This window comes from Kryptolebias marmoratus, linkage group LG10, assembly GCF_001649575.2.
Source record: "Kryptolebias marmoratus isolate JLee-2015 linkage group LG10, ASM164957v2, whole genome shotgun sequence".
Taxonomy (NCBI): Eukaryota; Metazoa; Chordata; class Actinopteri; order Cyprinodontiformes; family Rivulidae; genus Kryptolebias; species Kryptolebias marmoratus.
Window position 1 is genome coordinate 13,713,248 of NC_051439.1, and position 27,169 is coordinate 13,740,416.

General features: G+C 41.8%; 1 protein-coding gene across 4 annotated transcripts; it reads left to right on the top strand.

Annotated features, from left to right (window-relative positions):
- tmem63c (transmembrane protein 63C) lies at positions 1-27,079 on the top strand. 4 transcript variants are annotated; one of them, XM_017416336.2, is made up of 23 exons: positions 1-46; positions 8,669-8,894; positions 12,028-12,107; positions 12,741-12,828; positions 14,485-14,522; positions 15,474-15,616; positions 16,222-16,273; positions 16,377-16,485; positions 17,247-17,320; positions 17,436-17,516; positions 17,596-17,716; positions 17,902-18,035; positions 18,119-18,241; positions 19,024-19,177; positions 19,256-19,362; positions 20,280-20,366; positions 20,500-20,565; positions 20,650-20,812; positions 21,199-21,304; positions 22,411-22,578; positions 22,661-22,773; positions 22,910-22,984; positions 23,499-23,729. In XM_017416336.2, the coding sequence occupies exons 2-23, from the start codon at positions 8,685-8,687 to the stop codon at positions 23,727-23,729; spliced, it is 2,523 nt and encodes an 840-aa protein (XP_017271825.1). In that variant the 5' UTR covers positions 1-46; positions 8,669-8,684. The 4 variants fall into 4 exon arrangements, with proteins under 4 accessions (XP_017271825.1, XP_024861226.1, XP_017271816.1 ...); XM_025005458.2 differs by having other exon boundaries at positions 5-60; XM_017416327.3 differs by lacking the exon at positions 1-46 and adding an exon at positions 126-317.
- The last annotated feature ends 90 nt before the right edge of the window (positions 27,080-27,169 follow it).

Consider the following 27,169-nt stretch of genomic DNA (forward strand, 5'->3'; position numbering starts at 1 on the left):
TTCATCACACAATCTCAAGACTCCAGCGATCAGGAAGCCCCGTGAGGTGAGCCCCGTGAGGTGAGCCCCGTGAATTTAAAACTACCCGTGTAGTCAAATAAATGCGCACTGGGGAGGAGGGGGCGGATTTTTGTCGCGCTATTTTTGGCGCAATCGTCTTTCGGAACTTCCAGCAGCGGGGAGGTGGAAGCGCTCCAGCCAGCGAGGAGCAGGGCGCCGACTGCAACGCTCTCGTCGGAGCGGAGAGCCGTGCTTTCTGCTGGATGTGCAGATGTGAGGTGAAGACGTGAAAGTTAAGTCGTTCCGTCCGCTTGGCGGTGAGTATGAGGATGAGGAGGGTGAGCATGTTGTTGCTGGCAACGTGTCAGACTGTTCCGCCCAAACCAGGTGCGTCGTTTCGCTCCTGCTGGTCCTCCTGCACTCAGCCTGGGGTGGTTAAATCCTCCTGAATCCAAATGTGTGGCTCTGATTTGTCTAAATTATTTTAATATTTATTTGTTTCAATTAAGAAACCCGCGAGGCTTTTCATTCATGCTGGGATCAGACAACATCCCTGCTGCTGTTCAGTCTGGACTCTGCTGGAATCTCAGACACAAAAACATTATAATCAACTGAGCAAATAGTGCATTAAGACCTATTAAGGGTTTAAAATGAATTCTGAATGCCCCTTTTTACAGTTAACCTCGCTAAATCTATGGGGTCTGTTTGGGTCTAAATGAGGTGGCCTTAAAAGTGCCAGATTTATATTGAACCTCTGACATTTCAGTAGGTCAGGATGTGTCAGATCATCATCAGATGTCCTGTTTTCTGTGCTGCTCACAGCATCTGATAGGCGATTAGATGACAGTAAGGATGATGGTGGTAATTAGTGTTGTTCATTAGAGAGGATCCTGTTTCCAGGCTCCCGTTTGTGTGTTTTCTATAAATAGAGTCGTTACGCTTTCAAAGAAACCATTTTAGTTTCTGAATTTGCAACAGGAAGTGTTTTATTTGGAGCTCGTCAGACCCTGTAGGTTTTACAGGTTGACAGTTTAAAATAATCCGTAATGTTTCATCTTGACCGTTAAGCAAAGGTTTGTATTTGAATGTGAACGCTCAGTTGAAAAGAGTGTTTACCTCACGCGCTCAGTGTTGATTTTAATGCAAGTGCCGTGTTTGGACTCAGCTGTATTTCAGGACTGGATGTTTCTTTGGCAGTGAAGTGTGTGTCTGAGTTGACTTCCTCCCGAGTGTTTGAGAATCTGATCAGTTTCAGTTTGGCGACACTGCATGGATGAAGACGCCGGTCATCTTCGAGTGTCGCCCGGGCATTAATATTTCAGAGGGTCTGAAGCTGAGACGGAAGCAGAGATGGGGAGCTCTTTAGATGGATGCATGCAGGACCAAACTGCTGCTGAAGAAAGACATGATCGAGGAAGAACTTTTAAAGTAAACTCAAGGTTTTGCACATTAATCCACTTTGTGTTTTTTTGTTTCAGCACATCAAACATAATTGTCAGACATTAAAAAAAATAAACCAGGACAGGTGGTGTGCTTTGCCTCACCCAAACACCACAAATACAGTTTATTTTTTTGTATATAAGTGCAAGAAAATCTTCAGCTGCCTGCTGATTAACATTTAAAGCAATCTGATCAAAACCTCTTGACTGAGAAGAGGAAAAATAGTGAGGAAAAGGACTTGAGCCTTGGAAACAGCTCCTGCTGCTGTGCGTTTCCACGCCACGCAGGCATCTTCCTGTTGTTACGATTCCAGCGCTGGCTGTGAGGCATTCAGTCCCCACCTATAGAATAAACTTTATTTGTCTCCTAGAGGATTTGTGTGACTTTTTTGCAACATGTATGGGTTGTATTTCTGTGACTCCTCTCCCCTGCCGCACGTCTCAGGCTGCCGGCGATAAATGAAATTGTCAGAAAGCACTTTGATGAAGCCCTCTCGACAGAAAATCGATCCCAAACAGAGGCTGATGACACCGCTGTTCGCTCCATCTGTAGCCTGTCTGTAGTTTAACAGCAGCGATGCACCTCGGGCTCGGCTTTGTTCTTTTTCACGTCTTCTAGGAGGAAGTAGTGATCTCCGCTGTTTGAGATTCCAGCTGTGATTTATGCAGCTGTGATTTATGCAGCTGTGCGTGCAGCGTTGTCACTGATGTACACAGAGTCACGCTGTACCACAAAGAAGATTTTATCCAGATATCATCTCAAACCCTCATTTATCACCTCACACCGACATTGGGTTTTACTTTGAGCTGGTTGTAACATCTAATGTTTCCCTTTAAACCACCAAACGGATCCGATGTTGTGATAGGCGTGAGCTTGTAGTTATGGTCACAGCAGCTCGTTTCCAGCTAAAAATAAATCCGATCTCTAAAACAATCATGACTATTACTCACTGAAATGCCACGCGCTCACGATTTGTGAGAAAGGATAGAAAAGTTCTTGTTTTTCACAGGATTCTTTTCATCCAACATGTTGACCAGGAGATCTATTTTTATCGTGCTGATTGGAGCAGGAATAAACCTGCAACAACCAGGGGGAACGTGAGACTGGGCTTTTCACGAGTTCATTAAAGTTCACTGCTGTAGAAGAAAGAGAAATACAAAAGATAAAATCAGCATCATTGCGACATGCAATTGTTTTCATTTTATAACTTTTTAGACACAAAAATTGTCAATAGTTTCTCTTAAAACTACAAAAAACCCACTTCATTTTGAGTTGGCAAGATCCATTTATTTAGTGTTTGATCTCAAAATTAATCATTGTGCAATTTCCAAGCAAAAGTGCAAATTAATTGTTTCATTCTAACCAGTTTGAATTGTACCTTTTTATAAGATTTAACCAAATACTTTCAGGATTTTTTCCATTTCGAATGACAAAATTGACGCCAGCAGTTAAGTTCTAATCTACGTATTTATTCATTTAGTTATCTTTAAAGTACAACTGGAACCAAAACAGTAAATGCATTCAGTGTTATACCAACAACAAACAAAGTTGCTGTCTCTAATTGTTTTTATTAATTAGGGTTATTTAATGATATTTAATTTTCAGTGTGTTGTTTGGTTGAGTATGATGTAAATATTCATAAATTCATACAGAGAGGAGTCATTTATCCAAACTAGCTGCTTTTTTGTTTAGTTTTGTCATTTTAGGTGGTTATGGGGAAGTTTTTAGAGTCAGCTCTTGCATGAAAAATTATAGGTGGACTCTTTACAACTTGGCAGAAAGAAAAAAAGCAGATCAGACCAGTTTGATGGTTAAGGAACTGGTCAGGTTCGGTCCGCCAGCAGCAGCCTGACAGACGCACAGTGCTCGCCCAGGGCGCAGGCCTACTGAGCATGTGCAGACAGACAGGAAGCAGGTGTTCGGTTAGTCGATCGTGGCCGGCGTGTGCAGCTGTGGCTCGAGCCGTGATTTGGTTCGTTCAGCCCTTGGAAAGCGGCTGAGTGGGGAGGGAGGGGGGGAGGGAGGGAGGATGCTGAGCTCTGAAGCAGACACACCTCAGTGGTCTGTGTTTGTAAAAAGCTGCGATAGAGCTTCAGCTGCTGCATTCTGCTCTGCCGAGCAGGTGGAGAGCAGATTGTGTTCAAACCTCCGCCCGTTCCCACCCCTCCCTCAGGCTGAGTCTGGTGAGGGGTACCCATCCAAAGATCCAACTCCACCCTCCAAACAAAACCATCACAACAGAGGCCTGCAGCTTCCCGAAGGCTCAGGCTTGAATGCTATAAGAACACCTGAATTCTGGCTTGAACTCATATTAAACTCATCTCGTGAAATAAAGAGAAATAGATCTGCACTAGTTTTAAAAGTGAAATTATTTACTTCATTTAAACTGGAGCAGCGAGACGCATCCTTTCTTTCTGCGTGTTGGAAATGATTACCAAATTTCTATACGACTGGGGTTTTTTTAATATCCAAACTTAGAGCAATACAAGTCTTTTAGGCTGTCATTTATCACAACATTCACCAGAGCAATTATTTAAAGTAGAAGAAGAAACGACTAGACGTGTTATTAGGCTCCTGTAGTTCACAGCAAGCTGCAAGTGGCTGAAAAGAGCCCTTCTTTTGTATTTTTTATTATTTCTCGCTCCTTAACAGCCAGTGCGCAGAGAACGTGTTTGGGAATAAAAAAAGAAAACAACACTCGTGTTTTACAAGCTGCAATCCTTTGAGGTGAAGCGAAAATGAAGAGAAACAGTAACAGAAGAACGAGAAGAGAAACCTGCATGTTCGACAAGGTCGGCGCAGTCGAGAGGAGAACAACAGCTTCTCATATTTATGGTGATTGCAAACCAACCTTGGAGGGCCGAGGGTTTTATCTCACGGAGACTGCTGGTTGATTATGTCCAGAGGTTTGGAAGTCAGCAGAAGTTTTATTTATGGCTCATTTATCTGAGAAAACAGGAGCATCTCGTTCCCGTTCCTGCTCCCTCTGGCAGCCAATAGATCTTCATTCTATAGAAGATCTGACGAAAGGAGAGATGGCCTCATTGGTGCAGTCAGCTGAATGCTTTCTAATACTTATCAGACATTTTAATTCAAACCCTTTTAAACAGTTTTGACGTTGCAGTCAGGATCCTGCAGCACCTAAATGAGACGGAGCTAAAACCCTGAGTGGGATTAAATACCAGCTCGTGTCCAGAAAATAAATGCACTTCATTCACTCTGAGTTTGAAGAACGACTGCATGTGTTTTTACATGAAGGTTTATTATTGTTGGTGTGACTTTGTGGTGAAAATTATCAGCTGGTTTCTTGTTTTGGTGGTTCTAACAGTTTAATAAAGTTTGAAATATTATGGGCAGATATTCATGTTCTCCGGAGGAGAAACCCTGGTGATTTTCAAACATCTTGATGTCTTTAACACCAGTAGTTATGAGAGTATCAAGAGTCTGGCTGGAAAGCATTGTTCACTGAAATTACCCAGTAAATTGAAGGTTTTTATCATATTTGGTTATTATTTTTTAGCGGCTAATATTATGAATTACAGTCAGTCAGTTAATCTTCTGACCACCATGAGATCAAAATGAAATAAAATCAAATATCTGCAAAACAACAAGTTTATTTATTTAAAATTATTTTCCCCTCTTATTATGATGACCTCCTTTCCTTTGTGGCTTCAAGTTCTTTTCATTCTTTGAGTTTTTAACTCTTTTAAGGCAAAACATGTAGGTATTAGAAGTCCAAAAATGGGTTTACATTCAGCAGTCTATGGTGATAAAATATTGATTAAGGAATTTAGAAACATCTGGTTTCTTGTATTTTTGAAAGTTATTAATCTTCTGACTAAGAGTTTGTCTTCTTCTGAATGATTTCTTGTCATGCAAAAACAAAAACTGGATTTCTCTTTATTGCCCTTTTAAAGAAGACATATTAAGTAACTAATTAAACTGACTTAATCAGTGTGAATACTCCCTGCCCACACACAGAAACCTCAGCTGGTTTTTTCCTGATGCAATGAACAGATAAGCTGACCTGAGCCTACTTTTTTCCCCAAGTTGCTCCTTTTTTCTGCTTCTTTGACTCAAAGTCAGGTGTATTTCATTGCCAGCTCTCAGCTCCTGCACTGACCTCAGCATCTGGCATCCTAACAGTTGAAACTCACTCGTCCGGCGAGCGTGAAGCACAACGCTGCTTCGCGAGCCAAGCACCGCTTTGTTATCTGCTGCGTTGGCTCGGAGGCTCGATTCAGACGAGGAAAGAAAGGAGCAGAGGGAACGGATTAGGGAGACGTGGCGTTTGCAGAGCTGAATGAGCTGGAGGAGAAACGGATACCTTGGGATCGGCCCGAGCGTGTTTCAGTGTTCATACGTGAGGGTTGAGAGGAAACAGGAAGAGGAGCTCGGTATTAAACTGCTGAGTCATGCTGTGACGTTTACCCAAATGTTGTGTGAAAGCCGGCCTGTATCCCTCAGCATCCTGGCTGCTCCTGACGGAGGAGAGGAAGACTTTTCTGTCAGCATCACAGACCACAGCGAGCAGAGTAAGTGACTTGTCTGGTGCAAGAAAAGAAAAAAAAAGCTCAGTCAGCTAATAAAGCTTCTGGATGGCTTCATTATAACTCAACGATTCCAGTTTCCACTTATGTTTATCCTCTGCAGTAAGGTGGGATTTCTGTTTGTTTTAGCTGTGTTACCATGAACGTAACTTCTGTCTTTGGTTCTGTTGATCAGACGCAGAATAGTTTGGAGCAGACGTTCAGAATAAGTCAAATAAAACAACATTGTTATCACAATCTTTGCAGTCTGTAGTGAAACTGGATTTGATCTGGGAATGATAATAAGTTATTCAAACAAAGAGCTTGGTGAAAACGTCCCAAAATGACAGCTATAGTTACAAATTGTCATCTAAAAAGTGATCCAATTCCATTTAAATATAAACACTCAGTGACTGAAATCATCGCTTAGCTGTCTTATTTGTGACAAACTATTTAAAAAGAGAATGACACATTCTCTGCTTTCCCTATAACTATTCATTGTTAGCCATAATTTCATTCTCTTGAGCAAATGGAAGGTTTGGATTTATTAGAAGGAAAGAAAAGGCAACATATGCTTCTGTGGAAGCTGCAGAGTGTGTTTATAGATTTGCTTTGTGATCCGTCCCCAGAGGATCTCCTCTCTGTCTTCTCCTCGGGGGGGTTCAGGGGAACCTGACAGTCTCTAAATATTGACTTCAATCTATGCAGTTTCATGATGGAGCGCTAAAGAGGAGATCAGAGAGGTGCAAAGGGAGCTGGCAAAGGATTACAGGGTGGTATTTTTGTACTTCAGCTCCTCACCAGACCTCTGTGAGGGCGATGTACAGCAGTCCAGCAGCATTGATCAGTCCTCCTCCTACACGAGACGCGCTGCCAAGGCTTCTGTTGCACAGCGGGCACCGTTTGGTAAAAGCTTCACAACACTCTGATGCAGTCCCTCAGGAAGTGACATCATTGGTTCGGTGATAAATCACACCAAGAGTTGGTTCAGTCATGTGTGCCAGTTAGTTTCTCCACTTTGATTTTTGAGCTCTTGTCTGCACAGATTGAGCGTTTCAGCTCTTCTGCTCTGAAGATGGAGACTATTTACTACAAAATATGATCCATCTTTCTCCGGAAATCTGACCCGATCGGTCTGTTAGTCATGTGAATTTACAGTATTGATGCAGACCTTTGTCTGCGCCGAGTTGCCGCTCCATTTCCTCTGTTTGCTCAGGGAGCAGTGTACACAAGCCGGGCAGCTGTGGGTCGGGGCTGCATTGATTGAAGGTGAGATTAACGTGTGCCGCCGGAGGACAGATGGTTCAGGCCTTGATTGTGTGCTCACAGCACAGTAAATGATCATATCCTATGAATGCTCCGCAGACTGTGGCAAATACACCAAAAGTGGCTGAAACCAGCAGTCCCCAACAACCATTTTCACGCCGTCTTTTGATCTTTTAGGTCGTCTCAAATGCAATATCTCCAGAAAGCCCTGAGGTGATTTCTCCAACTTTGGCAGAAAGGTCAATTTAGTTTAGAGGAAAAACAAATTCCATTTCAGTGATATAAGTCAAAGTAAATGTAACTTTATGTCAGTCCAGGGTTTGTGAATATATCAGGGAAACCAGCAGAATTTCACTAAATCTGGCACAAATATCTCACCTTGTTAAAAAAATAAACTGTTGATTCTGAGTTTGTTGCTCTTCTCAATATTTCTGTTCTTCTCCAAGAAAAAAACTAAGACCCTGGTTGGTAGAAATGGTTGATCCCATCAAAATGTGCCTTAGTCAACAAGGTTGTGTGCTCATGAAGATAAACTGGATTTTTCTCAATGAACTTGCATACAGCAGCAGAAAAATCACAAAACCTACAGATGTCAGATTATTTTATTTTATTGTGTATGACACTTAATATCTAATTTATTTTGTTTTTTTCCAAGTGGCCTCACAATCAATATACCAAACAACATTTTGAAACTAAAAATGGACAAAATTCAGCCAAAGGGCCAAAGGTTTCCCTTTAGAACATCATGGATGAGTCGTTCAGTAAAAAGTTAAAATAAATACATTTTTTGTCCATTTCCAACAAAGAGCACCATTTATTAAGATCGGTTGTTGTATAAGCAGAGTCAAACTAATAATAGATGCTTCAAAAAAAGGACAAAAAATAGATACGTTTTGCAATTTTAAGCAAAAGCTGACATATACAATAACTCTTACAATCTGTTCACAGGATTCCTCTGACTTTATATGTATATTTAAAAGATGATGTGATGTTATTCGTAATGGGTGGTACACAGTGCATTAAAGTCTGGAGGGAAAAAAAAAGAAATTATGGGATAAATTGCAGCCCGCGGTGTATCATTTACCTAAACTTTTCTGCTTTTTTTTGTGAGACGAAGCAGCAGTCAGCTCAGTTACCACTAATGGACTGTGGTGCTTATTAGACTGCTGTTTACAAATGATAATTGCACTTAAAGAAAGAGGCACCTGATGATTAAAAAGGAGCCAGAGTGAGCAAATTTACACTTGTTGGCAATTTCCTCATTAACTTTAAAATGCATGAACACTGTGAGTTATTTAGCAGTTTTGTAAATACAGACAAAGATGAACATGAAAGCAGTTAAGCATGATTTGCCTTTGATAATGAAAAGGTTAATTAAGAAGCTGTGAAATGAGCGTTTACGTTTCTTGTCGTTTTCTGTCTTGTCTTGTCAGATATGGTGCAGTGCTGATGGCGCAGTCGGAGCCGTTTGAAACGAGGGCGCCCCCTGTGGAGGCGCGGCCCGCTGAGCTGGACGTCTTGGGTTTCCTGGGGTCGTTTGGGGAGGAGAACAGCACAGCAGAGCGATGCTTCCACGCTCACTCTCGCAACAGCGTCCTCCAGGGTCTGCCGTTTGGTGGGGTGCCCACGGTCCTCCTCATAAATGTGCTGCTTTGGATGGTACGGACTCTGGCACACACACAACAGACAGTTTACACAGGAAGGGCTGCTAACTTGTTGGAGCAATGGCAGCCTTTTCTAGTTCTAAACCTTAGGGCTTGCACTTTGTACAAATAATTCACATAATTAGGATCTTTTCAAGCCTCTGTAGAGCTGAACAAAGACCTATTTAATGCTCGGTCCACAACTGAAACATTCATTGTTTGAATGTAGGTTTCTTGGCACAGCTTTTCTCATTTTTTTTAGATTCCTGCATTGAAGATTCCTGCATTTTAGATTCCTGCATTGAAGCTATCCAGAACTTGGTCCTTTGTCTCATTCAGCTTCCTTCAGGAGTCAGACTCATCTTTCTCTGTCTGATGGTAGCTCCTGCTCTTAGAAGTTATAATAATCAGTCCTCCACCAGCTTTACATTTTAGTCGTGGTGGCCCTATAACTTATAGCGAATCTTTTGGAGGTTAAAATCATCTGATATCCATCTAGCTGGATGCTTAAAGATGCTTAAATGACTTCCGGCAACATCACATGACAGAAATAACCGGCTGCAGGTTGAACAAGGTTTGAAGCCACTGAACTGTCCAGATAAATCAATTACTTGCTGCACAAGAGCAAAGGGAATGTAAAATCAAATAAAATGACAAATTATTATAAGTGATATTTTATAGAAGGAAAAAGTCCTAAAAACTGACAGATCAACAGCTGTAGTTTTCTGTAAACTGACCTAATTTAGAGACACGATTCTCCTTTTTTAAGGTTCTCATTTCTCATATTGAAGGTTTATGTGTTTTTAAATGACTGAAAACAGATTAACAATGGCGACATCCATGACCTTTTTTAAGTTTGATTTTAAAGTTTTTGCGCTGAGTGGCTTAAATGTCATCTGTAGTTCATGCTCAGATCATCTCCCTTTTGCAGAATTCTGCAGCTAAGGTGACAGCAGGGTTTCTAAATATATTCAAGCTTGCCAACACCTTGCAGAGACAAACATCATGAGGTGACACACGAATGGAGATTTCTGTTTGGAGAAATCTTGTAGAACATCTAGAAGACTTGATGTCACGGTAATCTTGATTAGAAATAAAGTGTTGCAGCTTCACTGTTGGACATCTGGTATAAATATAATTATCTGAGTCATTCTGTGCATTAAAATCATATTAACATACGTTCATGTTAATAATTTCATGCGATAATTTAATCCTACACTCGCCGGTTTGTGTTAAGTTTTACACCTAAACTTAAATAAAAGTGTAACGAAAGCTTTAATTTTACACCAAAGCACTGATCCTTCCACTATGACACTATGAAATCCACTATAGTGATTTCTTCATGATTAATATAAACGTGCAAAGGCGCAGTTTGTAATCCATATAAGCAGAAAAAATGGTGGTAATAAAAACAAAAAAGCAGCAGATCCTGATGAACGTCTAGTGAGTTAACATGTTTTTGTGCATTTCTGCCGTAGCCATGTGAGGCTGTGACTGGTCTGCAGACACTGTTAAGGCAGGTTACAGTTATAAAAATAACCTCCACGTCAGTGCCAGGGTACATGCAATAAGATGAGAGGTGTTACTCAGTTTACCTGTCAGTGGTCATAATGTTTTAGCTGACCAGTTTTAGAGGATTAATATTTTTAACGCCCGCCACCGAAGGCGAAGGCAGAGCGGTAATGTTGGATGTCCATCTACAACTGATTGAGTTTTAGAGTTAACCCGATTCAAGCTGGCGACAGCTGATCACCCTAACCAACACAAAAATGGCCGTAGATCAGTCAGTTTTACAGATATTGTGCTGAGATTTGGTTTGGTAGTAGCTGAGAGTCAGCATAACACATACTCTGAGCACTAATAGATCATGTAAGATATTGCAGTGAAGCACATAATGTTATTTTTGAGGTTTAGCCAAAAGGGCAATAACTCCTTTCTCAACATGAAGTGATCTTTTATTAAACTCTGACATGACTGCTGGTGGGCGATATGCATTCCTTCAAGAAAGCTTGGGCATTTAACTATTGGAGAATTTGAATTTAAATTATTTTCTTTAGGAAAAACCTCTAAACCCACATTTTAAAGCAAGCCATTATCTTGGAGGTTGTTTGTTTGTTTTTTTTTTGTCTCATTCTGATCTGGGGTTTTGGCTCTGTAATTATGTTCCAAAACAAAATGCAAACGCATTATGTTCATTCCGTAGATGTCAAGTTAAATATGCTTCTGGGGACACAGTGTCTGCACTGTTTACAAACACAGATTGCTCTGTTTTTGTGGAAGCGTTCCAGATAATAATAGGCTTCTACTTCCCGCTGTCAGCCGCTCTCCGCTCCTCCGTCAGGCCCTGTCAGTCCCGATCCCCGCTCTCGTGTCACTGTCGATCTGCCACCTCCATCTTTTAATTGGCCCGTTTTAGGACTGCTGGGGTTGTCAAGCCAACGCCGAGGGTTTCAGCACCGTCTCCTAATGACGAGCGGGAGTCAAAGCGTGCTTCCCTCCAGGTGACGGGAGCACGCCTCCGCCATAATTCCACCATCGCGGCGGATAAATAAAAGATGTGCGCTTCGGAACAGGAAAGCGTACAACAGCAGGGAGGAGCCGAGCACCAAGAAAACACCAAGAAGCCAAATGTTAGCTCATCATTCATCCACGGGCCCCAGTCGATCTGCGCTCTCACAGCTTTAATGATGAATCGTTTAACATTTATAGGAGCTTTCTTTCATTAACACATCTGTCACCGGCTCACATGAGCTAATGATTAAACGCCGCCATTAAAATCAAACGCTCATCAGCGTTTTTTCCTCCCATTTGCATTCATCACCGTCCTGTTTTGCTCCTGGATGGTTTACAGACGTTGTTCGGCTCTGATACATCAGCTCTCCCTCTGTTGCCAAACGGAAGCTTTTCAGATTTATTTTTACACTCGACCTCTCCTGTTTGACATTACTGCACGGCGTGTCTTCATGTGTGCACACTGACCTGTCTCCGATAGTTTCCAAGACAACCACATACGAAGAAGCAGGACGGCTTATTGTTTGCTGCCGAGAGTTTTAGGAACGGGTTAAAAGGAAATCCAAGTGCGGTGTAGATGTGATGGAGTGTCTGATTGTGTAGATTGGATTTAGATTATGTTCTCTTTTGTGTTGCAGTTTTTTCTGCTCATCTTTTCCTGTCTGAGGAAGGCGGCGTGGGACTACGGCCGCCTGGCTCTGCTGATGGAGAATGACAGGTAAATGCTTCGCTCGAGGTCTTAATCAGAGAAAGACCTGATGTTCCCAGCAGCCTGTGAGGTACATCTTTATGTGTAAAGATGGAGTAATCTCAGAGGAGGAGTCCTCTGATGCAGCAGCTCCCTCTGCTGATGGAAAAGGGAGAAATTTTAGATTTTTCGACCCTCACAGTTCAGGTTTGAATGTGAACGTGGGCACCGGTGGATGTACTCATTAGTTTGTGTTCTCAAACCAGCCAATCTTATGAATCATTTCTACAGATCGGTCAGTATTTGGAATATCTTTAAGGTTGTGAAATGAGTCTCCTCGCTGGTCTCCTTCTGCTCGGCCTACGTCTCCTTTTCCCGCAGAGCTTGATTAGTTCTGCCTGACCGATGGCAGCCTCACGACTCTCGGGGGCAAGGCAGCATCTGTACGTCTCGCCGAGCGCTCCTCTCTCAAAGTAATTGAATTATGCTGCTTAATTTGACGTGCTGCTGAACTGTCAGCGGTGAAGCCCCACGGAGAAATATCGCTGCACAGCCTCCATCAGATTCTTCTGCACCTATCTGATGTCCTCCTGGTGTAAACACGTGCCGATGAGGCCACATTAGGCCTTTTTTTAATTTGTGTGTTTCCTGTGTTCCCCTCAGCCTCACGTCCCTGTTTTATGGAGAACCGAGTGAAAAAGAGAAGTCTCCTTCAGAATCCAGCCCCTCCGACTCTGAGACTAAGGATATGGTGAGTTTTCGAGCCCACAATCTTTGTTAGTTAACATCAGAAAGGACACTGTTCCAGAATCTGTTTTATGCCAGTAAAATCCTTGAAATCTTCTTTTAATGGCTTTGAAAACTCTTCAAAATAAACCCCTAAAACAGATTGGTGGATTTGTAGACCTTTTCCTGCGGGCTGAATGAAGGATTTTGTATTTTCCAATTGTTATCATACGCACTGCTTATTGGAACACAATATAACAACGACTTAATTTAAAAAAAAAAGTGCTTCACCTGCTGTGGAAACTCTTTTTACACAGAGACAGGTGCAGAGAGGACATGAATATGTCTTTGCTGTGCAACCTCCTAATCCACTTCAAGAATGTATTTCATTCAAGACATTCAGGGTGTGGTTTGGTACTTTTGAGCTGAAATAAGCAAATCCTTCCTTAAAACACTTCGATCATGATGCTAAATTACCAACACGTGTGTTTTGCTTCGTACAATCAAAGACATTATCATTTTCTGTCTATATTTATGCTTCTGTCTTCTTTGTTTTTTACTTCTGTGAAGCACCATAAATAATGAAATCTCTGGATTGCTTGTATGCTTTATTTTGAAAATTGTTATTCTTGTGTGTTTCTGGTGTCAAACTTAATTTGAATATCTTTTATTAATACCAAAATACAAAATAGGAAAATAAACTTAGTAAAAAACCCACTTTTCATACAAAACATCTACTGTTTTATTTCTGTTTTGTTTTTTTATAACTTGAATGTAGAGCAGTGTTATGCTTAGTTTCTGGGCAATTTCTGTCTCTGAAAAATGGCACATTTGACAATCTTTATTTGTAAAAATGAAGTTTAAGAAATGCCCGTATGCAGATAGACTTTCCCTCTCAGTATCTCTTCAGTTAGCTTCCACTTTGGGTTTTCACGTGCACAGACAAACACACATACACACAACACAGCGTAGCGTCCCTGCAGAGCCTCCAGATGTGTTTGTGGGAGCTTAGCACACCGCTGTGGATGCAGAAGTGTAACACTAACCTGAAAATAGTAAAATACATTCATGCTTCTTTACGGTGGCACTACTTTTAGTCTGCGAAACTATAATTAGGATAAACGAAGCATATGAGGGGGAGACTGGAGGAGAGCAGCCATCTGCGCTGTACTAAATATTTTTAAGAAATACTATCATTACCAATCCCAAAGATGCTGCACAGACAACCAGTCTTGCTCTCGTTTATTTTCACTAATTATAAAGGGTCACTGTTAATTTGCCAATTATATATTCATGTTAAAAAAATGCTGCGGGCTGAGTTTTTATTAAACGCCCAGTTGTCTGAGATGGCGCTGGCCTGACTGGATGGGAGAAAGATTGGATGATGACTCAGCCGAACTGTCTGTGACTCCCTGACACCTGTGTGATAGACTGAGGTCACTCGCTGCTTGTTTATAACACTGTAAGTCAAAGAGTCAGACTGGAGTCGTCGCCCTGTGCCCACACAGAGCCGAGGCTACAGTGAGTTGATTACTCCAGGCTAGACCCATTAAATCTCCATCTGTGTGTCACTCTGCTGACCTGCTGCAGATAAAACATACACAGATGTATGTGGAAATAGTTGCACATGTCTTTTAACAACCAGCTCATCAGCTGTTTTATGATTCTCCTCTCGTTGCAGGGCTTCTGCTCGTGGCTTTCATCTCTTTACCATATGAAGTAAGTTCAGACACAAAGTATTTCGGCCTCCTGATGTCACCATCTAATGTAAACTCTGCATTATGGCTACTTTAGCCTCAAAGTAAACCCGTCTGGATTCATGTAACCGCCAGTGCTGTGGTTTTCTGTTGGATATTCCCTGAAGTCTGACTGCACGCTGCAGATTTAGACCTTTTAAAAAAGTCGTTTCCACCGTATCCATGGTTTCCATAGTATTATGGTGGCGTTTGGGTGCTTCTGTTTTTAGTTTCCAATGCTTGTGGCTCACCCAAGGATTTCTGGGGAATTGCAAACCCACCCTGCGAGTTCGCAATGTGTGGGCCGCTGCGTGCACCTCCGTTCTGCTTCTTCTTTTCTCTATTTTACGACACTGGCTTTCCTGAACCTTCTGCCGGGTAACCGCATTGTTTCACAGCGAACTACTGGTGCCAGAGCTGTACTCATGATGAAACTCAGTGGCCTCGGTTGCTCAGATTTTATGCATACTGGATACTAGATTAAGATTGCACTGCTCTGAAAACATGACGAAAAGCGCAACCCCGTGTCTGAAAAAGTTGGGTCAAAATATATATAAATAAAAACAGAATTCACAATGAAACATTGTAAACACTTCAATTGTTAAAGCTAAGAAACTGTATTGTATTTAAATTGTTTAGGAAAAAACAAGATAACATATAGGAACTCCTCAGTTCCTAAATGTTTACAGACTGTTTTTAAATGTGATGCTTCAATAACATTCAAAATTACCTTCTTTTTTCTAATAAAAGGCACAATTTCTTACTTTAAACATTTGATATGTTTACTATGTTCCATTGTAAATAAATTATAGGTTTATAAGATTTGCAATACATTACACAACACCCTAACTTTTCATTTATTATGGTTTTGCAGTGTAAAACCTGGTTTTGGTGCTTTGAGTTCTGAAGCTTTCCCTGCTCTCTGTGTGTGCAGGGATGACGAGATCCGTAGCAAATGTGGCATCGACGCAGTCACATACCTGTCCTTCCAGCGCCACATCATGCTGCTGATGACCATGGTGGCCCTGCTGTCTTTGGCCGTAATCCTCCCGGTCAACTTTTCCGGGAATCTCCAGGGTATTTCAGCCTTCACGTTATAATTTTGAAAAAAGCGGGGGCTATTCTTAACCTAAAGGGACTCTGAAAGAGGGAGGACAGGCCACACAGACACAATTACACACAACTGCACGACATGGAGAACGTGCTGAAAACTTTAGCTTTAAACAAAGCTGCATTTAATGAGTTGTTGTTGTTTTTTTGCATACTTGTGATTAGTCACACTGCGAGAATAGAAACTGCTTCATTTCCTCCTAACGTACACATGGAGGTGTCAGGGGTGGGTTGGAGCACATAATCAGCTGCTAAATAGCAGCAGAAATGCCTTTTGGCAGCTATGTGCTCATTTTGCAGGAAGCATTGAGAAAGCTGTTCCGCAACAGGATGAAGACAGGAACTTTATGAGGTCTTTTTATTACTGCTGGTTGTCATCATATGCACCAGTCTGTCCTCCTAGTTATTAAATGAAAAAACACAGGCTGCCATAGAAACCCCAAACAAATGGTTGAACCAGCACAGTTAAAAATCATTAAGCCTCTCCTCACAGACAGAAGTGAAGAGATTTTTCTTTAAATCGTCGCAGAAACTTAAGTGTCTCACTCTGTCATGTGTGATTACTTCTACAGGAGACAGCCCTGAAAACTTTGGGAGAACAACACTGGCTAATGTTAGCGCAAAGTAAGTGTAACACAGCAGGCATGACATCAGAACTCGTGAAACGAGACCAGAACCACAAATAAAACGTTGGGCTATCTGTAATGGTTCTGCTTGTCCTTTGAAGGGACAACTTTCTTTGGCTGCACAGCATCTTCGCTCTGGTTTACTTCATCATCACTTTGCTGTGCATGGCTCACCACTCGATGCGGCTGGAATACAGAGAGGATGAAAAGGTCTGTCAGCGTCACCTCATGCTCCTCAAGTACAGTTTTAAATGTCTTTTTTTTGGTTTCTTTTAAACATGAGACCATCTACTTTTTTAACCCAGAATGATTCCTAAACAGTCAATTTGCAAAATTAGGAAAAGGCTGTTAGTTTGTCTTTATAATTGCATTTGCTAATTAAAGGCTTAGGATTCTTTGAAGGAATGCATATCACCCACCACCTTTTAAACTAAGGCGTTACAGCCTTTTTGTCCAAGCCTCGAAAATGATACTGCACAATATCACAAAATCTCACACAATACTTTATCACTTGTAGTATGTGTTGTGAATGACTCTCAGCTACTACCACACCAAATCTTAGCTCAGTAGCTGTAAAACTGACTGAATTGTATCCATTTTTGTGTTTTCTAAGGTCAGTTGTCTGTGGTGGCCATCTTGAACTGGATTGACTCCAGATGTTAATGAGTTGTAGACTTACAACCAGCTATTACTTTCTGAGAGTTTCATTAAAATCTGTCCAATGGATTATTGGATATTTTGCTAACAGGCAAAAACAGACATCATGGACAAAAACGTTTTGCCTTTTCGCAGTGGGCAAAAATAACCTCACAGATTGCGGACATGTTTGAACCTCTCCTAAATACATTCCTTCCAAACTCCCAAAGTGTGAAGTTAAAATAAAAGCAGTAGGATCTCTGTATTATTTTGACCTGTTTCTAACAAATGTCTGTTGAGAGCAGGAGTGGTAACAGAGTGGATCATGTTTGCAGATATCCAGGACTCTGATGATCACCTCCATCCCCAGAGAGATCGCTGACCCGGGACTCATCACCAAACACTTTCAGTACTCATCTTTTGCTCTCTAACTTATTGTTAAGTCAAGTTAAATCCTTTAACTCTGCTTATTCAGCCACAGCTTCAGCTGAACCCTAATCTGCGTCCGTTTCTCCATCCTCCAGTGAGGCTTACCCCAGCTGCACTGTCACCGACATCCGCTTCTGCTTCGACGTTCACAAGCTGATGAAGCTGGACCTGGAGCGGTACGGCAAGTGTTCCCGGGCTGAATTAGCACGGTTTGGGGTCTTGGGACCGTTCTCTAAAGAATGGCGTGTTTTTCAGGCGCAAAGCGATGAAAGGCAGGTTGTATTTTGCTACAAAGTCCCAAAAGGAAGGGAAGGTCATGATCAACACCCATCCATGTGCTCAGCTGTTCTGCTGTGACATATGTGGCTTTGAAAAGGTGAGTTTTAATAATACTTTACATTTATAATATAGACTGATGTTAAACTGCACAGAAGGGCTTTTACCACTGGATGGCACTGCAATGCAAAAGTAAAACCAGATGAGGCAGTAATCTTTGCTTCTATAAATGTAGAAAACTGATAATGAAAGCTAAAAGTCTGTGAACTCTAAATGTTTCTGCAGGTGGATGCAGAACAGTACTACAGCGAGCTGGAGGAGAAGCGCACAGACGAGTTCAACGCGGAGAAGAACCGCATCTCCATGAAGAGGCTGGGCATCGCCTTTGTGACTTTTCGAGACGAGAGGATGACGGCCGTGTGAGCAAACTGATCTTTAGCGACAGCAGCATGTAATGCAGGAAGTTCTGCAGCGCTTTTCAACATCTTACCCTGCTCTGCAGCATCGTCAAGGACTACGATCGCGTGCGCTGCCGGCGCAGACCCCAGCAGTCCAGCGTCACCACTGTGGTGCAGTCGCACAAATGGGGCATCAGCTACGCACCTGCTCCCAGTGACATCATCTGGTGAGTACCAGTAACTAAGCTGGCTCTCACTTCTCTGTTAGACTCTGAGCCTAAACATGAGATGATTTTAGTCTAAAACTCTGGCACGAAAGGCGGCGGGCGATATGCATTCCTTCAAGGAATGCTAGGCCTTTAATCCTCTTTCCTTTTATTCTACCATCTTATTAAATAAAAAGGTGAAAAATTTCTGTTCTTTGTTTTGTGCTTGGTCTTACTGAGCTGTAACCTTTCCCAGCATGCACTGCATAAATAATCCACGACTGAGGCGCTCGCATTCACATCCACAGAACAACAAACATGTTAACTTAAGGCTGCATGTCTTCTGACCGTGGGAGGATAGAGGAGCAACCAAACAAGAACAACACGCAGACACACATTTTGAGAGAAATATCTAATTTTGCACGACTCTCGCACGGTTCCGACACATCACCTCGTAATTAGGGCTGACATTTTTGGCTGCTTTGGGAACCACTGGATGCTGACAGGACATTAAGGAAAAGATTTGCAACATGCAAATGACCAACTACATTACTCAACTCAAACCAGTTTGTTGCTGATGTACAGAAAACAGTTCCCATTTAATGGTCATCCCTGATTTGTGTTTTAGCATTAAACGGATGGCAGGGTGAGGGTCTGAGGGTTAAGCAGGGACATATTTTGTACGTTTGCTTCTAACCTCTCCTCTCTGACTGAGCTGTTTTTATTGCTCCGTGGTGGAGAGCTAAATGTTACCGGTGCTGGATGATCCCAGCCATGATGCTCATTATTCCTCCCCTCACCAGGGAGAACCTGTCGGTGTGCGGGTCCCGCTGGTGGCTCCGCTGCGTCCTCCTCAACATCCTCCTCTTCCTGCTGCTCTTCTTCTTCACCACTCCCGCCATCATCGTCAACACCATGGACAAGTTCAACGTCACGCGGCCCGTGGAGAGTTTAAGGGTTAGAGTTTCAGGACTTTTAGGTGTTTTCAGAGCCTAGTTTAGTTTCTTTAAGTGACCGTTTTGCTGTCCGTTGCAGAGCCCGATTATTACCCAGTTCTTCCCAACTCTCCTGCTGTGGGCATTTTCAGTGCTGCTGCCTTTCATCGTCTATTACTCCGCCTTCTTTGAGTCCCACTGGACCAGGTACTCACCCTACCACTCTCCTCAGTCTCCTAAAATGTCCTGTGCGTGTGCTTGTCTGTTACCATAATACCTCACGAACCACTGGACAAGCTATGATGAAACTTGCAGAAAGTGTGCATTGGCTGTACGTCTACAACTAATTAACTTTTGGAGTCAGCCTGATTCAAGATGGCCACCACAGCTAATCGACATTAGCCAACACAAACATGGATACAACTCAACCAGTTTGACAGATATTGAGCTAAAATTTGGTCTGGTAGTAGCTGAGAGTCATCCTCAACATATACTGTGAACATGACATCTTGTGATATAAAATGATTTTTTTAAAAGGTTATTTTCAAGATTTGATCAACAACTTCCTCATTTCTGAACATAAAATGATCTAGTTTGAAACTCTGGGAGGAGGCAGCGGGCGATATGCATTCCCTCAAAAAATGCTAGACCTTCAATTTATTTAGTTTTCATCTCAATCATTACTTTGGTTCCTTCTTGTTACCCTCCTGCTCTTTTTACTCCCTCCCTCCTGCTGCCTGTCACTCTCCCTGCGCCGTTATATTCTGGGCAGGTTGTCATAGAGACCTTCACGGGAGAATAATGATATGAGCTGTAGCCACCGTGCGCCGTCTCTCTGCACATGGTGTCCAGAAGGAGGAGGAGGAGGAGGAGGAGGAGCAGAGCGACTGAAAACCTCACCTATGAGCACCCTCTCTTTACGTAACCACCCCCACAAACGTTTGTGTGCGGGCGTTTAACGTGTGAAGGAGCGAACGCGACCGTTTTACTGGAGTTCATGAGACTCCGTCCAGCAGAGCTTTGACGTGTAGCGTCAGCCGGTCACGCGTTGTCAGATGTGCTTCATTCGGCGTGTTTATCGTGCAGAAGGGTTTGCATTTAACTGCAGTCTTCTGATGTTGCAGATCTGTTGAGAACCAAGTAACGATGCACAAGTGCTTCTTCCTGCTGGTTTTCATGGTCATCATCCTGCCTTCACTTGGTCTGTCAAGGTACAGCTTCAGCACATTTATACACTCAGAAGCACACGTGACTGCTTAATGTGTATGCAATTCTTATAATTCTACCTTGTTTTATTTGATTATTTTGTCATTTAAACATCCTAATATTTCATCTTTTCCTCAGTCTTGATCTTTTCTTCAACTGGCTCTTTGATGTCAATTTTCTGGATGAGAAAGAGATCAAATTCCAGTGAGATTCCTTTTTTTTAAATTTGCAAGAATAAAGAGTTACCAAACAACAACAGCTAAACTTTGGGGGGTTTTTATGATACAGGTGTGTATTTCTTCCTGACAACGGTGCGTTTTTTGTGAACTACGTCATCACCTCCAGTCTGATCGGAACATCCATGGTGTTGCTTCGGATCCCGGCGCTGAGCGTCTACGCCCTTCGCCTCTGCTTCGCCAAGTCTCAGGCCGAGCGGATTCATGTGAAAAGGGTTTGCAAACATTTGGTGCTTTTCTTCATTTCATTCAAACCTACCATCCCAATTCTTTAAATTTTTTTCTTTCACTTTTACGCCGAGACGTTTACAGACAGTTGTTAAAAGAAGAAGGGATGCTTCACAGTGGGAAACATGGCCCTGTCCCCACTTTTTGAGATGTTTGCTGCCAATGAATTCAAAATTATTATTTTTTCTTTTTTAAATGGTACAATGTCTTAGTTTTAACATTTGATATGTTCACTTAGGAATAAAATATGAGTTTATGAGATTTGCAAATCATTGCATTCTGTTTTTAATTTATATTTTGCACAAAATTCCAACTTTTTCAGTATCAGGTTTGTATAAAAGCTCACTTGGTTTATGTATTTCTTCTTCTGCAGAGTCAGGCCTATGAGTTCCAGTTTGGCCTGGAGTATGCCTGGACCATGTGCATCTTCGCTGTCAGTATGACCTACAGCATCACATGTCCCATCATCACGCCCTTCGGTGAGCGACACACATTTACCCTTGTGTGTAATCGAGTAACCCTGGTTGTTGTGCAGATTCCCTCTCGGCGGTGCACGTGTGTGTGCCGTCTCCCCTCACACTGTATCCCTCCCCCCCGCCTCTCTGCTGCCTGCCAGTCCGATGCAGACTGTGTGAATATGCTGCTGCAGTCCCAGACACTCAGACACCGAGAGTTGCGAGCCAGACGCCCACTCTGCTCCTGTCTCTGCCCGAAGCTCATCAAGTCTCTGTTTACTTCTGCAGGCTGATTGGCCATCCGAGCTGAGCTCTCACACACAAAAAAATCCTGCTTCTACGTGAATTTCAGCTGTAATGATTTCAGTAGTTTGGCTTTTTAGCATGCAAGGATACCTGAATAGCAGTACTGAATAGCTTGGACCTGTGGGCAGTGCTGCACTAAAACCAGAACTTTTAAAGTGTTGATGAAAGAATCTTGAGCCAGTATATTTGCCATCTTTTAAAGTTTTTTGAAGCCATAGTTCTTTTAGATCTGGTCTCTTTAGCCACTTTACTAGAGGTCTGTTCCAAAAACAAAAAAAAAGACTTCTCATTTCTTTATCTGAATCTATGAATAAAATTTCAGGGTAGTTCCTTGGAAAATGGATGGATGTGAGAGGTTGTCTCTTATTTGGAGACACATCTCAGGTTCATCCCTTGATCTTTAGGCACCTGTTTTTACGCAGATGGCCTTACTGTATGAGTCAGTTTTGAATTTTAACAAAGAAAGCCGTTCTGAAAATGCTCAAATACGAGAACTGGACTGAATATGGGTGGAAGGAAAAAGACCTATGGAAAGTGTAGAGGCCTGAATAAAAGCAAACAAACCTGAAGTGTTACTGAGTTTGAATAATATTCATGTTTCTGGTTAGTTTCCCTGAGTTTGATGTCACAGTGCTCCAGTGTGCACTCAGACACACCTTATAATTATGCTTGTCTTATCATGTTTATTTGTAAGATCAAGAGATTTGAATTGCAAGATTATCCAGCCTTGTACAACAGATTTCTGATTGTTCGATCTTCAGTAAATCTCCTTAGTTTCATCTCAGGATCTGACCAGTGTGACTTTGCTTTACTCATCTGTCCAGGTCTGCTTTATGTGATCTTGAAGCACATGGTGGATCGATACAACATCTATTACGCTTACGTTCCCACCAAGCTCAACCAGAAGATCCACAGAGCCGCCATCAGCCAGGTCATCGTGGCTCCGGTCCTCTGCATGTTCTGGCTGCTCTTCTTCTCTGTGCTCAGATTAGGTACTTCTCCTCTGCCGTTTCTTTACTGCGGCTGCTTTGCTGAAGTACGGTGAGACATTTGTGTTCTTCTGCACCGTCACAGGTCCGGTCCACCCCATCACTCTCTTCACTTTAGTGTCCCTCGTCTCCTGCGTTGCCTGTTACCTTTTCCGCATGTGCCTTAGGAAGACACCCGACAAGTCGACGAGCTACCAGGTCTGCTCAGCCCGCAACCACCCGCCCCCCACCCCACCCTTCACATCCACCGCACACACATAAAGATGCACTAACAACCAATGATTAGTGTATTTTGTTCAATATTTTCCCCCAACCTTGATCGTGTTTCTTTCAGATGTCTGATCAGCCGACCGCAGAAACGTTCACTGATGCTGACAGGAGCACAACGACATCCACCACCGCCTCCAACGTACAGTACCACTTTTTTCTGCTTTAATGCATGAAAACTTAAAAGCTATTTTCAGGTCTTTCCGATGTGAATGAAGGGGTTTCTCGAATGTTGGAGGAGCTTCAAAGCGAACTGCTTCTCCTCAGTGACGGGCCTAACGAGTAGTTACATAACAGGATCTTTGTAGATATTTATTAACCCATCAGAAAAACCAACCTGCAGTGTGACTGACCCTTCGGAGCATTGAAATGTTTAGGTCTCTCCATGACTATGACCTTAAAGTTTAAAACGTTTATAAACAAATGAAACACTAATGCTCATTTTGTTATTATAAGTGAAATGGTCCAAAAAAATGATAAACTTTGATAAACTCTTGATGTTTGAAAAGATACGCAAGTTTAATTTGACCTTCATCACAAAAACACACATTTATAAATGAACACAAACCCAAATTTTGGACTATATTTTAACTTGACACACTCTGGGTTAATTGAGTGACGCGACCCTAACCTGCATGCTGGTCTGCCTCCTTCAGCTGTTTGTGGCATCCGTTTTGCTGGAGCCGGAGCTGGCTTTAACGCCGATGCCCTCCCCGGCTCACCATGGATACGGCGCCATGGCGAGCTCCGGGAGCTCGAGTCACGAGCCAATGGCTGGAGCGGAGGCAGAGGAGGAACACACCCAAACTCACGAGACTGAGCTCCAAGACGCCGCCGACCCTTACAGCTCCAGCCCACTCATGGACAGCCTCGATGGCTACCAGTGACACCAAATCCCTCTCCCTCCTCCTCCTCCTCCTCCTAAAACTAATTTCCACGTGTCCTTTAGCTGTGGAGCACAGATTATTAAATCCTGCAGTGCTGCATTTTCACGGCTGAGCTCACACTCTAATTTAGCTGCCTGGGTTTGTTTTGAAGAGATGAAGAACCTGAAGAGGAAAGAAGTCTGTGAATACAACAGCTGAAAACACTACATTCAAAGAGACAATAACATCAAACTAATGTACAGATTCCAGTTTAATAAACAGAAGCTCCATGATTCGGTTATCAACGATGGCTTCGTTTGCGAGTTGAAGGGGTGGAATCAGAGAGACACCGTCCATGCTGTGCCTCCTAAACATGAGCGGAGGTGAAAGTTCCCATCAGAGTGGGTGGTGTGAGCAGGCTTGCCCCGGCAGACTGACAGAGCGGTCCGGCGATGGGTGATATGTGCTTCCTCTGCGAGGCTGAGGGTGAGGGCAGCGAGTTGTGAAGCCATCTGCAGCGAGAGAGCAGACAGACGGAGGGCCGAATGTAACTCCGGGATGTACTGTCGAATATTCTCACCGCCACGGCACAAAGCAGCTTCTCTGAGCCTAAAGCTCCTTGTAATTTCTTTCAACTTGAGGTTGCTATTTTTGCTACAGTAATTTTTGGTGTTGATGCTGTGCATTGGGCTGGGGTTGAATATTCGGTTCGGACTGTATATAATCGAATTGCATTTTCAGTTTCATTTTTCATTTAATAGCTTGAATTCTTTTGAAGAAGTGCTAACTGGCTTTTTTGTTGGTCGATACCCCTCCTGTAGAAGGGCAAAATAAACAAAATCTAGAGCATGTTACCCATCAGTGTCAATGCAATTTCAATTTTGAAGAAAACAATGCGCATAAGCAACAAAATATAATTGGTTAAGCTCCATTAAAAGGTCATGAAACTGAGTTTTAGGATCTCAAACTGAATGTCTAGTGCAGACTGAAGTGCCGTACAAAGTCAACCAGGTTAAACATCTCCTTACAAGTTGTTTTTACTTTTTTATCTTTATTTATTGCATCCTAAAGCAGAAGTCTAGTCAGGTTTTATTTGGTCAACTTCTGCCTTAAAATGGCGGACTGAGAACTCCTGACATGGCTCATCTTTAACTCAACTACTGGGGCTAACTTTACGACCCAATGTTTGGTTAAACAAACCTTTGACCCAACCACTTTAACCCAGCAGTTTTTAGTGCGTGTGGTCTTGGTTTTATATAAATGGACAATCAAGAAAACCAAATGATACAGACAGTACTTTGTTACAAAGTCTAAAACTGGATGAAGAGTTCCAGAGAAGGGCTTATTTAGATAATGCAAACAAAAGTAGAATTGATCTTTTCATCTCCCTTGCAGCAACAAATTAGTCAAAATCCTCAATTATTTCTATAAGTTGTGTGAGATGTAGGAAAAGAGAAGCACATATTTGGAAATATTCCTCTTGAAAGTAATCATTTCTCCCTCTAGAGACACTGTTTCCATTTTTTTGTTATAAAAATTTCAGGAAAATATATATATTTCATTATTGTAGAAGCTCTCAAATTATTTATTTGTATAAATGTGGTTATCAGATACTTCTGCACTGACATTATGGGGTTTTTTGTTTGTTGTTGTTGTTGCAAATACAAACAATAAAATTTAAACTCCACCAGTCCGGAAAAAAAGATTTCATCGACACCCTGACCTTGTTGCATATTGAAACATCCACCTCTTTTTGTCGATCTGAATGTTTACAGGCTTTAAAGTCATTTTGAGGGATTATTTTTTTCATGCTAGCTGATGGTTGTTGTTCCTGTTCATGCTGTGCCTTAAAGGAATATTCCCCCTTTCTAAATGGCAATCCAGCACGGCCTGAAATATGCTGCAGATAAAATTCACAAACGCAAAACTTATAAAAAAAGGCTTATTGATCTATTGTTTGGATTAAAATAGACATATACAGAGACCACCTTCTTCTAGTATGATATAAATAGAATCCGTCCTCTCAAAACAATCCAATGAACTTCATTTATCTGGAAATTACAGTCCTTATCACCACATTAATTCAATAAACTGTCCCAGGTTTCCATCCTTGTGTGGATTTACATGACATGGATTAGTTCATTTGGATGAATTAGTGCATTAAAAGCACTGGAACAAGTAACCTACTACAAAGATTGAGCTACTGAATGTAAAAGAAAACCTTTTTTTTATTTATATCACAGCGATTGTCCCATTTTAAGATGTCTTGTAACTTCATCTGTGTCCTGTTTTATTTACTTTATTTTTTTTTTCTCTCTCTTTTTAGTTCCGACTTCATCAAATTATATTCTATATTACCAAGTTCTCTCTAACAGACTTAAAGAGGGGTTTGAGTGTCTGGTGATTTTATCTGACAAAACTGTTGTTTTGTTGTTAAACAGGGTGAACTTATAACTATTTTGTCATCTCACTGAGAGTGAATCATGACATAGAAGTTTAAGTTTAAACGTTTCCAAAATTATGTAATTCTTATTATTATTATTATTATATAGGATTAAATATATTTTGCTTCAATTTCTGGCTCCATAGATAAAAGCTGACAGTATATAGGACCATGCAGTGAGCTGTCAACGCCTCCTGTGGGTTTCTTTTTTAGAAGATTGCTTCATTTCTCCTGGAAAATGTCAAATAAAAATGAAGTGGGTTATTCTTAGCTGTATGATGACCGTGCAGAGATTGCTCATTTTTATGCAGAAATAGTTTTATTGTAATCAGAAATGTCTGTGTCTGCACAGTATGCCTAGCCGAGGTCTATTAGTTTTCCAGGCGCTCCATTTTTCCCTCTCTTGAACATCATAAATGTATTATTTAAAGTTTTGAGTCTGTGGGTTGTTTTATCTCGTAGCGACAAAGCATTTAGGGGTGAACCTTTCCCTTCAGAAAATATACTTTTAATGCTGATTTATGACAAATGTTCAAAGAAACCATTTGACGTTTGTGAAAAATCTTTACTCGTGTCGAGACCAGGATGAACAGGAACTGACCAGTCGTTCTGAGTTCACACTCTGAGCCCATCTGCTTCTTTTAATCTGCACAAAAACTGAAGTTTGAAAACAACAATTTGTGGTTCCGCTGCAGCTGGTAAAGAAATGGTCTTCTCTAGAATCTGTTCTTTAATTTTTACTCTTGTTCATGAACATAATGATAGAGGAAAAAACATGATGTACTAACAAGCGGGATTTCGAGTTCCTGGAAAGCAGATTATTTCCGTCCGGGCTGGTAGAAGCGCAGCTGCTGGATGTATATTTAACGGACAGAAATCTGTCATGCACAGCTCGACAGGAACAGATAAACATAACTTCTGTTATTTATTTAAAACCTGTCAGTCTGTACCTGCTGACCATCTCAAAAAGAAATAATTACAGACTCCGTGCCTTCATTTCACTGGAAAAGGCTCTTCA